Source organism: Arvicola amphibius, chromosome 1, assembly GCF_903992535.2.
Source record: "Arvicola amphibius chromosome 1, mArvAmp1.2, whole genome shotgun sequence".
Classification (NCBI taxonomy): Eukaryota; Metazoa; Chordata; class Mammalia; order Rodentia; family Cricetidae; genus Arvicola; species Arvicola amphibius.
Window position 1 is genome coordinate 193098972 of NC_052047.1, and position 17880 is coordinate 193116851.

General features: G+C 46.5%; 1 protein-coding gene across 2 annotated transcripts in view; it reads left to right on the forward strand.

Moving 5' to 3' along the window:
• Rbm20 (RNA binding motif protein 20) overlaps positions 1–17880 on the forward strand; it is a 193436-nt gene that overhangs the window by 145717 nt on the left and 29839 nt on the right. For both annotated transcript variants that reach the window (XM_038316003.1, XM_038316011.1), the window contains exons 6-7: positions 9169–9309; positions 11495–11626. In XM_038316003.1, the coding sequence (XP_038171931.1) occupies positions 9169–9309; positions 11495–11626 (273 nt within the window). The remainder of the gene's footprint in view (positions 1–9168; positions 9310–11494; positions 11627–17880) is intronic.

The window sequence follows — 17880 nt, forward strand, 5'->3', positions numbered from 1 at the left end:
AACTTATTCGTAGTATGCCTTACATCTTGGTACATCACACACGGCCTTCTAGTTCAGTGCCCAAGACTGAGAGTGAGGCTTGGAATGGACCCCAGAGTGCCCACACGTACATGGATGATGTATGTATGCAGCAGAGCTTTGTACGTGGTCCTGTAAAGAGCCAGCAATGGCTGTTACTGGGCAATGAGTCCTTCTTCCCACAGGAGCTACCTAGAATGTTTTTGAAAACCACTTCATGCTAGCTGTGACTCTGCCCACTCCCGTGTCAGTGTTCTCCTTGCACGGAGCCACCAGATTGTCACATCTGTTTCTCTTTAGATGATTTGAGGTTCCCGTGGAGCCCTTTAAATTATGAACATGCCAGGCAAACATAAGCCATGTGACAATGTGCATTGATAATGGTTCTGACCTTCTGTGCCAATCCAAAACGATCTCTGAGAACTACTCCCCCTAACTGGCTGGAGGTGGGGAGTTTTTAAAACATCGTGCTCTCTACCCAGGCAGCTAGGAGGAGATGGAGACACCAGATGCCATAAACTACAGCTCACATTTCTGTTGCACTTAATGTGTTCTTAGCCTTCTGCTCCATGTTAGTTCATTTTGTCCTCCAGACAGTTCCATAGGTGGGTACTATTATTGCCTCATTGGACAGCTGAGGAACTGGGGCCAAGAGAGACTTGGTACCTTTCCTGGGGTTATGGTGTTGGAAGACAGAGGTGGTTTAAGGTTCAAGGAACCTTGGATCTGCGAGACCCACTCCTCACCACAAAGCAACACACACCCGCTTCCAGGTTCTCAGGGGGTTCCTTTTTGCAGTGATTCTTCTTAGTGAATTTCTCTTCCTTCTCCCTACACCTCACCCCACAAGCTCTCCAGGAGGAGGAGAAGCTGAAGCAAACTTAGGGGTTCAGGGACTTTCCTAGCCTTGGGCAGCCATGGAACAACATAAAGATTCCAGTAATGTGAGGCATCCGGGTTCTTCTGCACTGCAGCGGCATCTCCCAGGATGAGCGCGGGTCTGGAGAGCTTCCTGTAAGCTCCCAACCAAAGGGGAGGAGCATCATTTATGGGGCTTTATCACTATAAGTTTTTATGATGTCTTGCTGGTCGCGTGAACCTCCCCAGGGATATCTGGGGGATAGAGGACTCCCTCCAGCTCCTACATTCCCAGTACGCAATCATTCACTGGAGTCCTGTCAAATGCTGGTGGCCTGTTAGCTCATTCTGCCAAGTGGAATCAAAGGAAGGCATATCTCTCTTTTGGGAAATCTGAAATGCAAAAACGCAGACAGCAGAAAATAAGCTGAGGAGCTGAGCTGCCATTGGAAACTCTTCCAGCGGCTCTGTGCCGGCTCAGGGCAGCCCTGCAGGGAGCAGTCATCAACTGCTGGCTACTGCTTACAGACTGAGGGGGTGACTCTGGCCAAAGGAGCCTTTGCCAGGCTCCAGCATGAGCTCGGGAGCTTCTTTTGTGTAGCATACATTTTTCTTTACAAAATATATGCTTATTGGGAAAATTCAAAGTGGTAATCCATCTCAGGGATCTCATGGGGGCTACGATGCGTTCATCTCTGCAGTCATGTCTTATGTTTATATCAGGGCCCTTTCTTTCTGAGTCCATTTACATATGTCTTTCCAGGAACATATTCTGTTGAGCAAAACCAAACATAACCAAGACTTCGTCACAGTGGGACCACTGTTGCTTGAGGGACAACAAAAACCCATTGCTACTCTGAAAGCTCTGTTTCTATGCAGGAAGCAAAGAGGCACAGGGCCGATGGACTGGGGGTGCAGAACATATCCAGACTGCCACAAAAACCCCAAACTCCCTCAGAAACCTGCTGCTGCTGCAAACTGGCCACTGCTGGGCTGAATCTAAGCTCACCTGTCTCTGTGCAAGGCAGATTCTTTCCTCTCCATATTTATTTTGATAGAGACAGGACATCAGAGTGGCAGATGTCTGCCTTGCTAGTGGCGTGCAATTTGTTGAGCGCCCCTCTCCCTCTCTTCAGGGTCCCCAGGCATAGCTGTCTCCTTTCACTTAGGCTGAGCTACTTGAAAGAGCCATGGCTTCTCCTTGGCTGTCTGAGTCGTCATAAACAGAGTGGTCAGGTTTCCAGAGGGCCATCCAGACTCCTCAGGCTGTAAATAGGTCTCTTGCACCTGCTAAAGGCATATTTTGTCTGCGTGCAGCTGTAGTATCATGTGAGTATGCGTAGGCCCCTTCACATTCGGTGGTGGTGTCAAGATGGCCCTCTGGGGTTCGGGATGGCACACATCATTTTAATTTTGCTTTCTCACCAATATCCTGCCTTCCAGGCAGTCATAAATAAGGAAACCAAGGCTCAGGAAAGCAGAATGTTTGTAGAAGGCTCCAGGCATAGGTTGTCCCTCAGATTGCTGGCTGTTTCTAGAACACTTATATGTCCTGCCAGGCCTTCTGAGTCTGCGACTCAGAGCACGGCTTTCCCAATGCCTTTGTGTGTGAGGATTAGCATGGCCCACACTAACTGTCCCCTTCCTGTTTCTATTCTAGCTCTGTCATTGCCTCTGTCCCTTTAGTCCAAACCACCAGCTGCATTTTCAAAGACTGATACCAAGGAGGGACACAGTTTATTTTACCATATTTTTTATGTAAAAAACTAAATTTAGTTTTTGAATTTTTTATGTGTATGTGTGTTTTTTCCTGCATGCATGGCTGTGCACTGCATACATGCCTCGTGCTCATTAAGCTAGGTCAGGGTGTTAGATCCCCTGTAACTGGAGTGGCAGAAAGTTGTGAGCTGCCATGTGGATGCTGGGAATCGAACGGGGTTCTCTGAAAGAGTGACCAGTGCTCTTAACCACTGAGCAATTTCTCCAGCCTTGTCTTATACTCTTTTTGAGACAGAGTCTCACCTTGTAGCCCTGGCTGTCCTGGAACTCACTTTATAGATCAGGCTGGCCTTGAACTCACAGAGATCTGTCTGCCTCTGTCTTCTGAGTGCTGTGGTTAAAGGTGTGAACCATCATGCCCTGCTAGGCCTCCCTTTTATGTATTTTATGACTCTAAAGTTTATGGGGATAAAGTTGCTCAGATTGGGAACAACCTAATAGCCGCAGACAAATCCTTGACCCCAATGTAAGTGATTTACTCCACGGCAAACCTAGCATGCTTGCTAAACTGCTTGAGAGCATCCATGGGAGCAGCATCCATGTCTACTCCAAGTTAATTCAAGATACACAGCTGTGGAAGCCACACCCATCTCTATCTGCACGTCCTGTTCAGAGCCACCATCGTGAGGTCCTTTGTCTCTCTTTATGTGCATCTAGCACACAACCAGCAGAGGCCCCGAGACTCTGCCATATGAAATGAGGTCACCCAGACACATCCAGCCGGAGCCCAGAAATCGTTTGCTGAAGGTGGAATCTACAATCTGTAGCTGCAGGAAATACTTCTCGAAACCTCTCTGACCCATGGGTCTCCTGCCCTGAGCTGTATCCTTATTATAATTTTGAGGTATTTGAACAGAACCTCTTTGAACTCACACACAGGGCCTGTTTCTACCTGCACCGAAAGGCACTGTAAGGCCTCAGAACCTTTAGCCACAAGACAGTTTGCTCTTTTCACATTTCCACCCAGCTGTAAAAGATTTGTGGGTAAACTGAGAAGTCTGGGATCCAGTTTTAGAACCATTAGAGGCAGCATCAGGCAGAAGAGTAGCCCCAGCGTGTTAGAATACACAGCCTGAGCTACTGATCCCACACGGGGCCAACCGAGGTCAGTGCCTCTCTTAGCTGGTGAAGGATGGTTGTCCTTTCAGCTTGGTAATTAGGGCTTTGGTTACAGCCCTGACACCTTAGCTCTTTTAGAGGTCTGACCTTGGGCTGGAAAATCTCAAGTGCACTGTCACGTGTGTGTGTCTCCTGGATCTCAGCAGCAGAGCTGGGTGGTGGGTGTGAACTGAGCCCATCAGCACCTCACAGCCAAAAGGCAGGCTGGTGAGAGCCAAGCATTTCCTTAAAATCCATCTGTTTCCACCCCAGAGCTCCTCTTGAAAAAAAAAAAGATACTTTTTAATATATTTCCAAGTGACGCATAAGGCATAAGGGGCTCCCGTAGGACTCTTGCCAGTGTTCACGTCTCCCTTCTCCCCTGCCGTTAACTTCACCCTCCTTTCCTGTGTTTCACTGTCTGTCTGTCTGTCTGTCTGTCTGTCTGTCTGTCTGTCAGCCAGGCATTTTCTTCCCTGAATCATCATTTAAGAATAGCTTGAAAGCACTGTTCATCTTGATATCCTGAGAATTTGGCTATTCTCTCACTTCGTTCCAGCAATATTCTTTCCCACACGGAGGTCTTCATAACCCCCTGCCCCTCCATAGCAGGAGTAAGGAGACCAGCGTTTGTTTAGGAGCCTGTTGGAGGCTAGACACTGTAGCAGAGCACTGGACTAATGGTGCAGCATTTCCTCTTCTCAAGCAGCCTCTGGAATCGATTTTACTCTCCTGGATTTACAGACAGGCAAACCCAGGGCTAGAAAAATCCAGTAACTGGTTCATAGTTAACTACAGGGGTGCAGGGTTAACCATCAATCCTGGTCCCACCATCCTGCCCCTGGTGCCTGGTGTCTGTAAAACATGCACTAGACATAGGAATGTCCCCTAGAGACACCTCAGATACACATGTCACCTCAGGCTTCTCTGGCACACGGCAGCGATCACTCCCAGAGCAGGGCAGCTGATAAACATGGTGCTGGCCCCGGAAGTGTATCGGCAATGCCATAAAACTAAAATCACCAGCACCACACCGAAAAGTGAATCGGCCTGTGGACACGCGTGGCTGAACAGCGGGCTATACGCGGGTGGAAAGAGCCGGGTTTCCTGTTTGGTCTATCATGGGAAAGTCCTGCACTTTAGGGCTTTGTTTGGCAAAGCTTCCAGGAGGACTGGAATTTTCAAGCTTAAAGATACAAGGCAGAGTTATTTCACATTTGGAAAGGACTTTAGGCACATAGCCACCTCCCTTGTTCCAGGTGTTGGGGACTAGTGACTGTAAGGGAAATGAGCCGGTTACACGCCTGATCAGTAGCTGGGCTGGGACTTGAACCCAGGTCCTCTGTGTCTTAATTCAGATTCATGAGGAAGCCTCCAGATTTTATATTATGATGATGATGATGATGATGATGATGATGATGATGATGATGATTTTGGTTTGGAAATACTTTTAGTCGTCAAAGTTAATGAATTATCTAGTCATCCTTTTTTACTAATCAAAGACACAAAAACATCAGTCAGATTTTTTCCTCATTATTCTAAACAATATTAAAAGAAAAGCTTGGATGAGTTAAGTCTCACTGGGCCCAACTGACCAAAGAATGATCCATGTATCTCCTACTACCAGAATAAGCAGAGAGCAGCATCCCACAGTATAGCAAGCAGCAATTCTGGACAGAGAAGGAGTGAGGCCCAAAGGTATTTGGATAGGTTGATGGCATTGGCCTTATTTGAACCGGGGCTGCCTCTTGTTCATTGAGACCCAGCTGTTGCTCCTAAGTGAGGTGTTCAGTTATTTTACAGTGCTGTCTAAGAACTTGAAATATAGATATTCTTAAGCCCTATCTAACCTGACACTGTCTGAATAGCATCTAACCTGACACTGTCTGAATAGCATGATGCCGTTCTCGGCTGTCAGGACATCCATGGTGCTGCTGGGCACCCATCACCGCAATGTTGTGCAGTTTCTGCCACCCAAGGTCAACTGAGGTCTGAGAAAATTAAATGGAAGATTCCCGAAACAATTCATAAGTTTATTTGTAGGTTTTAAGTAACTTTTATTATGGTATGTTGTTATAATTGTTCTAGTTTATAAGTGGTTATTATTAATCTTTTATTATGCCCAGTTTATAATAGATATGTATGTGTGGGAGAAACTAGTATATACAGGATTTGGAATTGCTTGTGGTTTGGGAATTCACTAAGAGTCTTGGAAGGTGTTCCTTACAGATAGGGAAAGGCATGGTATCATTAACTCCAAAGGCCATTTAGGGCTAATTAGCAGACCCATGCTGGGGATGGCCACAGAGCATCCTGCCGCTTGACCAAGAGCTCTTGTGATCGTCAGAGTCCTCAGGGATCACACTTTACTCTGGAGGTGCCACCCAGGGACTTCCCTGCTTCCCTCTGCCTCCCTCATCCCCAGGCCACGCCCTCTCCTCATTGAGATCTTCCGTAGGGAATAGGGCAAATAATAGGTAAGTCTATATAAGTCGTTTCAGGAATAGAACAATAATACCAATCACTTCACCTTTTTTATGAATCAAGCATGGCATGAGTCTAAATTGCATTTAAAACCTACAAAAGAGGCAGCAAAGAATTAGGCTGAAGTTTTCTAAATAAAATACCAGCAAAATAATTTAATCCATATAAACAATCTGTCTTTTGAACAGCAGAGGGTTTATCACATCTGAAGCCAGACAGCCCTGAACAAATCATGATTTTCATCTCATGGCTTACTTAGAAAATGATCAAGTGAGGGGTTTGCCGTTGGAGGTCTATGGCTTCAAGGCTGAGAAAACCCGTATTTTGGTATCTGGTTGGGAGGCTCCAAATTGAGATAATTAACTAGAAGAATACTAATCTTGCATAGCATCTAAAAAATCAATGAAAAGTCTATTATTATTTCTGACTGAAGTGTGGGGGAGGAGTCAAGGATTGAGAACTTGGAGAAGAATTTACCTCAGTGCCTTTGACGGAAGTCTGTAGAATAAACAGGTCTTTGGTGACTGGCAGTTTGGGGATTGTTCTCTGGGATGAGAGTCCTGTGTATTTTACTGGGCTCAGATAAAGGCCTCTTAGATTGTCCTTTCAGACCAGAGTGAGGACATAATGGGAGGGATGCTGCTTTCCGTCCCTGGTCACTAGGCAACTGGACAGGCTGGGAGAGCGATTGCCCAGAGTCACCCTGCATGTCTGGCTGCTGTGTTATCCAAGCACGCGTCGCTCAGACTAGCCACAGCAAGGCCACGTGAGGCAGAAACGTGCATCGCTGAGAGCCCACCAGGCAGAGTGCCCAGGCTTAACCTTCAGGGTGTGAAGTCAGAGAACTAGCTGCTTTGCTCTGCTTGGGAGTTCTGCTGGGTCTGCCTCAGATTACCCCAGTGGTGGGGGTCACAGCCCTGGCAGGTCATAGCCCTCCACTCGTCCTCATTACAGAAGGGCTCAGCCTTTGCTGCCCATGCTCAGACGCTCCCCCATGCAGGGAGGTGCTCCTCCTGAGGAGAAGGGGGTGCTCCTCCAGAGGGGAAATGTTCCCCTTTGGGAACGTGCTTGCTGTCTGGACACCATTGGAGGGTGGAGTCTGGAGGGGCACCTGAAGCTTCTCTAATTCAAGGTGGAACCATAAAAGAAAATGGTAATTGAGTCTAATTGTCCTCGGCCCAGATGAGACAAATGAGGGCTTTTCACGGCAGGCTTTCCCTAAGCACCAGCCCTTGTTAGGGAGGAGGGCTGTGTTACTCCCTTTCTGTTACCTCAGTGGAGTCAGACCGCAATTAGCTACCGAATTCACCCTACGGTGGAGAGGATGACTGTGATGTAGGCTGGGGCACCGGACTGTTTGCTGGGGTTTGAAGACCACACCCTTCTCTCCCACGGTGGGTTGGTCTCTGCTTCCTGATTCCTGTGATCCTGGATGTCAGGGCTGACTAATCTTGGACCAAGGCTAATCCGTACACGTCCTCCAGTAGCTTGAATTAGACACGGGTCCTGGCTTGACTGCTGTGTTCCTTAGATCTGGCTCAGGCTCTGCTGGTGGGGAGGGAGGCGGGTTTAGAACCCCAAAGTTTGGTCAGAACAGCCCCTTTTTATTTGCTGAGAGTATCTGGCTGCTGAGCAGGTTTTTGTCTGAAGAAAGGATCTCCAAGGCTGAAAACGTTTTGAAAAACTGCTGCCGCAAACCACACATTGGAGCTGTAAATATCTGTGCACCCCTATTGTTTCCAGAAACCTTCCTGTCAACCTTTTCATCTACTGGAACTTTTTCAGATTGTAAACGGAACAGGATAAGGACTGACTCAAACAGGTTGAGCGTGCCCGTCCTTGCTCCCTGTCCTGTTCTGCTTCTCTGAGGGTAACTGGCCTTGGCAGGTTGATACTCGCCCACGCCTTTCTCTGTGTTTGCTGATAACCCTTTCAAAATTTCACTACAGACAAGCCACAAAATTCAAACATTCAAAGCTGTAGAAGGGAGGATAATTAACTCCTAAGTTCCTGCCACTCACCTCCAACAATTACCCTTTATTTTAGTTTACCCCAAATCTTTATTTTACAGCACTTCTCCCATTTCCATATAATTCTGCCTTCCAAAAACAGTATTATCATATGCGTGCTGACTTGCAGCCTGTTTTTCACCTGACAGCTTGTCTGAAAAGTTTCCCATATCAGCACATTGGCTTCCTTTTAATGCCTATGAAGTTTGTCCTAGACACTTGAACCGTCATTTACTTAGGCATTCCTGGGGGCTGGAGAAATGGCTCAGTGGTTAAGAGCACTGACTGCTCTTCCAGAGGACCCAGGTTCAATTCCCAGCACTCCCATGGCAGCTCACAACTGTCTGAAGATCCAGTTCGAGGGGATCCTTCACACCAATGCACATAAAATAAAGTTAATAAAAAAAATACTTAGGCATTCCCCAATTGTTGGACATGTAGATTGTTCCCAAAACATTCCGTTACCCCATAAAGTATTCAGTAAATACCTTGTACACATGCACCTTTAAATTGACTAATTAGTTAATTTTAATTAGTTCATTAATAATTAATTTTTAATCAGGCTCTCTTCCAAAAGTGGGCTCTTGGGATCATGGCCTCTATATGTTTTAATTTTTGTTTAATATTGAGAAAATCTATCTTCAAAGAGTGTCACAACACAACTCCCACTAACAGTACAAGGACGTCTTTCCTTCGCTGGTCTCTGGCCTTGTATATTGCTATTCTCTGGACACAGGAGCCCTTGTGTAGCTAGAAGGCAGAAAGCTGGCATTTTGTGTTTATCTGTGAATGTGTTTCTTTCTTGCGTTGGCCTTTATAAATGACCGTTTGGCATTATCTGGGGGAAGACAGCCGTCCGGAATGTTTGGACAGGGGTAACGAGATGTCCTTTGGAAGGCTCAGCCCTGCCCTTTGTCCCCAGTTTGCACAGAGGACTGGAGCTGGACGAGTGGTGCACATCTGCAATCTCCCAGAGGGCAGCTGCACAGAGAATGACGTCATTAACCTGGGACTGCCCTTTGGCAAAGTCACTAATTACATCCTCATGAAGTCGACGAATCAGGTAGGCCTCCACGCGTGCACGCTGCGGGACAGATGACATGCCACAGGGTGGCGAAAGGAGCCTGTAGACATCTTCTAAAAAGAAAGAGGTCTGGCTCCTTCGACAGGGCACAGAGGGTTATGCCGGCACCTCTGTTTTGTCTCCTCTGGTCCAACAATGCCTGCTTGTGCTGGATGTAAGCCTCTGTGAACTGTCTGGAAGGGAGGGTGTCCCTTTAGTATGGGGTGCTCCTTAACATAGAAAAGCTAATTGGCTTCCAAATAAGAGCTGACAGACTCCTGATTGTTGCTGTGTTGTGCATCTCCCGAGCTAATGCTACAGTCCCAGTTTCTAAGCCGGTCACTTCTGATCGCCTGGGTGTGGCCCCGGACAAGAACTGCCAGGGAGGTGTCCACATGTGAGGTCACCTAGCAGGAGGGCATAGGGGAGCTGAACTCAGGAGGCCTCTATCAGAACACCAGGGGAAGATGATGGGTATCCTGCACTATAACTCTCAGCCATATATATTTTTTAAACAGAATCTCTTACTGAACCTGGAGTTAGGCAAGCGGCCAGCGAGCTCCTATAATCCTCTCGGTCTCTGCCCATCCACAGCATTGGGGTTACACTTAACTCACATGGCTGCTGGAATTCAAGCTCAGCCGCCTTTCCAGCCCCCTTTGCTTTTGCTTCAGTGACCATTGTTTTGCTTTGCAAAGCTAAAGAAGAGGGGGAGGAGTCTTTACTCAGTGTGGGGATGAACGCTAGAGCTGGCAGCCACAGCGGACCTTCAGTGGCCTCCATTCCTCAGCCTGGAGATGAGATATTCATTGTGTGTTTGTCTCACGAGTTCTGTGTTGGGTAAACGTCCAGAGTTGGGTAAATTTAACATTAAGGCAACATGGCTACCTAGATTAATCAGGTATTTTCCCCATTTGAGAATTGGCAGCTAGAAGTCTTCAATGTTTAGATCAAGCAAGAGACCTTAGAAAAGTGGGTGGCGTCATCTGAAGTAAAACCCTAAGGAGTTCTGCCTTCTTTGTCACACATACTTCACAAGACTCGTTTAGAAAAAAAGTCATGTTCCTGAAATTAACCAGTATAGAAAGAGGAGGATGAGGCAAAATGTGAAGGGGGAGGATTGAAGGCTCACAACAAAAACTCCCTCATCACAGGCAGAGTAGGCTGGAGGAAGGTCACTTTGGTAAGAGTTGCTCCCTACAGAGGACGGCTATTGTCCCCTAAGCATAAACTGATGGCTTAGAGTGTCTGCTCTACTGTAAACCTCTACATAGAGGGACCAGCATCAGCCCACAGCATTACAAACCAGACATAAAACTCTGACAGCCACCAATTTGTGCCAACAGCTACTGGGTAAATGGGCGAATCCATTAACATGGTTTACTAGAAACTGTAGACACGGGGTGAATAGAGAAGCCGATTCCCCGTGTTTATCAGAGAAGTTAAATGAAGAGGGGGAGATGCTGTGTTGATGTGTTCTGGGCTTCTTTCTTCCAAGCCGCAGCAGCCTGGCCATCCTTTGAATCTAGGGTCTCGTAAGCCTCCGAGTTTTCAAATGTATTTATTTTTAATGTGACAAATGGGGGTTCACGTAGTTCTGTCTTCTGATGTTGCCACCACCAAATGGCAGCCCAAGGCCACGTGCACAAGAGAGCCCACGTGGGAATTATGAGTTAATGGGCCCTCCCATCCCAGGAGACCTTCAATAGGATGATGTAACTCAGGATGCACATACACAATTAAGAATAGTGTTTGGTAACCATGGAAACCAGAATAGGAGCCATCCTGTAATGAGCTCTTTTGGTGAAGTTAATAAAAAGTTCTCTTTGAATGCACGGGATCAAAGAGAGTTCTTTCTTGTGCTGATTTTTCCTCTTTGTGGAGCTGTAAAACAGATCCTCCCAAGTGCATAAAGTGTGCTGTCTTCGTTGTTCAGCTCCACTCGTTCTTTCTACATATGGAGCCTTTATAATTAGCAGGTAGGCCCGGATACAGGACATTTCCAGAGCATCCATCAGGTTTTCCGGTCAGCTCCCCAGGTCCACTCTAGAAGGACCTGCAACTCCGGCATGTTTCCGTTGATTTCGTCACCTCTCCTTAGCGTTACCAGCATGGAGTCCTACCTGGTCCTGATTTGTGCTCAAGGTCTAAGCCCACTGTCTGTCTCACTCACTGTCCACACCAGGCTTTCTTAGAGATGGCTTACACAGAAGCTGCCCAGGCGATGGTCCAGTACTACCAAGAGAAGTCTGCTGTGATCAATGGCGAGAAGCTACTCATTCGGATGTCCAAGAGATACAAGGAGCTGCAGCTGAAGGTACAGCATTCTTTGGTTCCGTCGGTCAGTCAGCAAGCATCAGCTGAGCCCTCTGCTCGCCAGGTATTTATCTAAGTAGTGTTGGGAAGGAAACCTTAGGAAACAACGAAAAGGTCTTGAGGATACCACTTAGAGTTGGACATGACAGTCATATGAAAAAGAAAATTTCATTTAGGTAAGTACAGGAGGAAAGACATGCTTAAGACTAGTCGGGAGTGAGGGGGAGTCTGGAGTCTGGAAGGAGGAAGGAAAAAGGAGGGGAGCTGTGTTTGGATGAGGATAAGTCCATCCTTAAATACAACTTCTTGGCGCATTTAGACCTCTGCTAGCACCGTCTTCCTCCAGCACTCCCCCATCTCTTGTTCTCTCTTTCATCCTCCAGAGGCATCTGAAGCCCATGTAAGTCCTTCTAGGAAACACTTGTCTGACTGGACCACTCTTAGACTCAGATGCATTCAGGCCCAAAGTGGGCGTTGGCTTCATTTTAGCTTGTTCTGTAGTCTTCTTTTCTTTCCTTTTTTTTTTTTTCTTGAGGAATAGTATAATCTACATAGAATTAATAAGTTGCAATTTACTATTAATCTCGAGTCAGATCTCATACACCTCATAAAAGTACCAAAAAAAGTTAAGAAATAAAATATGGACAATACCCAGAAGTCCTTGGGGCTGTCCTCGTGCTTCTTTCTTTGGGCTCCACTCCCCTGGCTCTGAAGAAAATTATTTGTGTCGTTTCTTTAGCTCTACCCCCTGCTCTGGTCTCCCTGAGTGGTGGAGTTTAGTTTTTTCCATTCTTAAACATTATATGAAGGGAATCCCATTGTCTTGCTTTTACTGTTCAGCATTTATCTTCCATGTCTATTTCCATTGTTCTATAAAACGTTGTTGCGTGGCTCTGCCATTTGCTTATCTCTCTCACGGCCGATGGACTTCGGGTTGCTTGGAGACATAAACGTCAGTGCTAATCTACTTGTCAAGTGTGTTCCCGGGTCCAGATGCACATGGATAGGGTTGGAACTGTTAGATGGCCGGGCAGGCTCACCCCAGCTCTTCTGGGTGACAGTGAGCTCTTCCCAAAGCACTTTGTCATGGTCTGACATTCTCCTCGTAGAACAAGAGACTGTAGTGGTCCACATTCTTGCTCACCCTAATTAGTCTGACTTTTAAATTTGGTGTGGGGTGGGCACAGTGTTCTGGTTGATCACAGTTTATTTTTTATTTTCTTGGTGACATTAGGTTGAGTGCTTTTTTCCATATGTTTATTGGTTCTGGTTTTCTTGGTGGCAAGTTTCTTTCCAAGTCATCTGCCTGCGATTTTCTTTCATATTGTGTCTTCTGGTTTGCTGTGCTGTTCTCTTAACTGGAACAATTGGTCTGTTTGGGTTTATTATAGTTGTTGCCGTATTGGTGTTTAAACCTACCCTCTTATTTTATGTTTTCACTGTTCTACCTAATAAGATTTTTTTCTAGTTAATTCCCATCTTTACTTGGGTCCAATTTGTTCACAACTCACAGCCCATAATTTGCCCTTAATCTTGAGGGTTGACACCAGATGACAAAGGCGAAGGTTGCTTCTAGCAAGGACAAACAGTCTAGCAAGTCGACATATGCAGACATGGAAAATACATCAGCCCCTCACCCCAGGCCCCTCTCTGCTCTGCTCTCTTTATTGCCTCTGGAGTTCCTTCCCAACAGTTCGGCTTCAGGCCCAACCTGGATTCTTTCTCTGTAATAAAAGCATGAGACAGGTGAAAAGCCCCACCCTGTTCTGTACCTAGCCAGTTCCTGTTTTCCCCTGAAGGCTGGAATTAAATTTCTACACTGAGTTCCCAGTGGAGCTTGGGACTCCCAATGAAATGTCATAAGATTCGAATTAGGGTGAGCAACAGTAGTTTGTTGAGGTTCCAAGGCATAGTAACCCTCTAGTGAGGGAGACAGTCCGGGCTGGTGCTGAGTTGCTGTACGAGACATCACGTGGTCTGTGTCTTGCTTCCAGCAAATATCCCCTGAGTGCCCACTGTGGGTGGTAACGGAGCTGGTGCCATGGCATGGCGTAAGTAAGCATGTGAGGAGCTTAGTCGGATGGGAGGAGAGACATGGAAACAAAGAACCAACAAACACGTGACCAATGCCAGGCTGGAAAACGACTGGCACCGTCCTAGGCTCCGCCCCTTTCTGCTCCGAGCCAACTCGCTTAACCTCTGTGAACCTCAGTGCTCAGATTAGCGCAGGACTGAACTTGAGTTCTTTGATTTTAAGCAATTTTCTTTTCAGTCTCACAATCACCATCCTCTGAGGTGTGCAGGGCGGATAATCACAGTAATTATAAGAGCACATCATAATGTATGCCTGTAATTGAGTCCTGCTACTCTGAGACAAGTAATGTATTAAGCACCCTCCATACATTACCTACTTTAATCTTGACGTCAGTCCTGCCAGACAGGAATTATAGCCTCACTTTTACAGATGAAGATATTCAGTCTCATAGAAGTTCTACAACTTGCCCAAGATCGTAGTTACTAGATGATCCATGCTGAAAACGTGAGACTGTTGGCTGGGTATGGTGGTGTTTGCCTTTAACCCCAGCACTGGGGAGGCAGAGGCAGGTGAAACTCTGTAAATTCAAGACTAGACTGGCCTTGTCTTGTGAGTTTCAAGTCAGTCAGGGCTACCCAGTGAGACCCTGTCTCAATAATACCAACAACAAGACAAATAAAACCTACAAATCAACAAAACAAAAGAAAAAGCAAACAAAACCCCGAGACTACTTTGCGTTTGCACCAGATGTGGTATATATATTGCATTGCTAGGTTTTCCACATGAAAACACAAAACAAAATGAAAAAACAGAAACTCAGGGTTTTTTTTTTTTTGTGCTCATAGTCCCCAAACAAAATGCTGGACAGACAGTATTCTGACAGCTTCCCAAAGCTCAGCGTGCATGCAGTCACCAGGGCTCCTGCCAGAATTATTCAGATTCTGCAGGTCTGCGGCAGGGCTATGATTCTGCATTTCTGTGCTGTCCCTCCTGGTCCTAATTTGAGTGGCAAAGGCCTAGAACATACTGTTTTCTGACCCTTGCTGTGGGTTTTCAGCTCCTCATGTTGTCAAACTGTCCCCCTAGGTCATTGTGACCTTCATTCAGTATATTCCAACTGTGTAGTAATAGACTTTATGGTCCCTACATTGACACGAATCAGCACACACACACACACACACACACACACACACACACTGCATGTGGCAGACACTTGTGGCAATTAAGCCTGTTGATGTAGGTGAGAGAAGGAACTTCTTGGCTCATGTACATGAAAGTGCAGGAGTAGCTGGCTTCAGGTAGAGCTGAATTTTGCATCCAAATGAGATCAAGATGTTGTTTTCTGTTCTGCTTTTCTGTTATCATGGCTCTGTTTTCTGAGTGCTTCGTGGGATGGCTCCCAGCTGCCCCAAGCTCTCTCCTCTAGATGGCGTGGGCAGCTGTCTATAGCTTTAGCTTCAGAGGCCATGTCTTGTCTCCTTCAATAAGAGAGAAGTAGGCTTACCCTGATAGAGTCCACAAGACCTCTGAAAGTCATTCTGATTGGACTAGCTTAGCACATGTGCCTGTTCCCGAATCAGCCTCTGTGGCCAGGGGAAGGCTGTGATGTGATTGGCAGGGTCACATAGGGTAGGAGAATTAGCTGTACCAAGAGGGGGTTTCCAGGAAGAAGCTGAATGGAAGGAGGCCTACAGGCTGGGAAGACCAGTCATGTCAGAAACAACCGGGCCCACATTAATAGAGGCCTGGTTCTGATGAATTGTAGGCTTATATAGAGGATTTCAGCATCTTTATTAGACTTTGGAGGTTGAACCAACATCTGCAGAGCCGACAGAGGACCTAACACTGCACCGCCATACCAGCAGCTTTCATAGGGTACCATTTGTCATGCCCTGAGGCTTTCGGTGGATGCAAATCATGTCTCGTTATTCTGCCTTTCTAGGCACAGAAAGTGAGTTCCCCACATTCAATAAACCGTGACCCCAGGCTCTGCCAGTTGGAGGACGGAACCAGGGATGCTTAGGCAGGGTTAAGACTCCAACTTCTGGTCCCTCTCTGTCAGTAGCACTTTCCTGGGACTGCCGTGGACTTAGGCTCTTGTCCTGTCTTAGAAGCGGCAAGATTTTGAACAGTGAGAGCTGTGCTGGTCTACTGTGTGGCTCTTGATCAGCATCAATGTCACCATAGAACAGAGGAAGAGACGTGACATCTGACATTTGCTTCAGAAGGATTTCCAGGGTGGGAAAAGAAGGTCAGAGTACAGATCTCACAAGATTAGACAGGATTCAGTATACATTCGTTCTACATTTTTGTGTATTCAAATTGTCCTATAACAAGGCATCCCCAGTGTCATCATAGACTGACTTTTTTTCTTTCATTTCCACTTTTCTGGAATGATGATGGTATTGTGACACCGAGTGCTTCTTGAGATGACCGCACTGGCCTCCCTGCATGGGGGCTTTGGAAAACCTGTCTCCTTTTTCTGCTGCCCCACAAAGCTACACTCCTCTTCTTATTCCTGCTTTCCCGGGTCTGAAAGGAACAACCAGGAAGGCATTAAGTTCCAGAAGAGTAGAAAACATTGATGTAGACAGAAGTTTCTGTCCCGCCTGATCCTGCAGCTATTCAGTCCCACAGAAATACACAGAGGCTTATATTAATTATAAACTGGTTGGTTGATTAGCTCAGGCTTATTATTGACTAGCTCTTATAAATTAAATTAACCCATAATTCTTATCTATGTTTAGCCATGCGGCTTGGTACCTTTTCTCAGTAAGGCATTCTCATCTTGCTTCCTCTGCGTCTGGGTGGTGACTGTGTCTCTGCCTTTCCTTTTTCCAGAATTCTCCTAGTCTGGTTGCCCTGCCTATACTTCCTGCCTGGTTACTGACCAATCAGCATTTTATTAGCAATATGAGTGACAGATCTTTACAATGTACAAGAGCATTATCCCATAGCACATTGACCTCTAAAACTTTTTCACAAAAGACAGCCCCTGCTCAACCCAGCCTTGGGATTTTACTGTGTTCTGAAAAGTTACTCAGTTTGGGGACATATTCTTATCTGCTGCTTGCTTCAGTTGTTCCAGCACAAGCCACAGAGTTGAGACCTGGAATTTGCCTCTTAGATGATGCATGTCTTGTCACATAGACTTGATCCTAGTGGCTCCCATTATGTTCCTAAGCACCATTGTTTGTCCTGTGTTGGCTGCTTGAAAGCAGTGGGCAACTTCTAGGGGAAGGCAGAAAGACTAGTTTGAGGGAGTCTGGACATCCCTGTCTAGGATGAGTATGGGGTAGAAGGAAAGATTCTGGGCAGGATCCATCTTCCCAGCCCCGGCCCAGCCTTGGTGTCTTCCCGACAGGCTTGGGCTCTACACGGTTTGGTGCCATTCTAGCAGATATAGATGTGCATTCTGGGCAACCTGGGTACTTGCAAGTGGCATTGCACATACTTACAAAGTTGTATGAGTTGCCATTTGCCTGAGTTGCTAGGCATTCTTTGGAGTAGCTGGCCCAACTAGTGCAGAATTCCTGGGTCTGAACCCTTGGTTTTTCATGTCTTAGAATTAAATTCACTCTCTTCTTTTTTTCTTTCTTTCCTTTGTGTCTACATCTGACAGGTGACCCCGTCCCTGGCTTGACATCTTTCCCCTGTGTCCCTAGGCCCTCACTCTGAAACCACAGACAGCCCCTCCTCCATCCTCACCTTTACCAGGAGCCTCTCACAGGCCTATCCCTGACTGTAACCATAGCAGAGCAGCAGCCATGCCTTCCTGAGAATGCAGACATCCAGTCTCTGCCCCCTAGACCTGGATGGCCCAGAATGAGATACATGATGTTCACTAGTGTCTGAGTGGCTCTGAAAGTCTTCATAAGTCACATAGAGAAAGGCACAGAATAAAAGAGCTGATTAGCCTTTGTAATAAAAGTCTTTATCAACATTTGACATGGTTAATGGAGAAGTTGTTTTATTTTGGTTTGTTTTCTTTTGTGGCAGGGTTTTTCTATATAGCCTTGGCTGTCCCAAAACTTGCTCTGTAGACCAGGCTGGCCTCAAAGTCAGGGATTCACCCGCCTCTGCCTCCCAAGTGCTGAGATTAAAGGTGTGCACCTACCCAGTTGTGACTGAGAGTTTTTGAGTTTTAATACCTGTTTTATTAAAATATAACTCACATGCCTTGTTTCCTGGACCCTCAGCCCTACTCTGGTCCTCCTAAT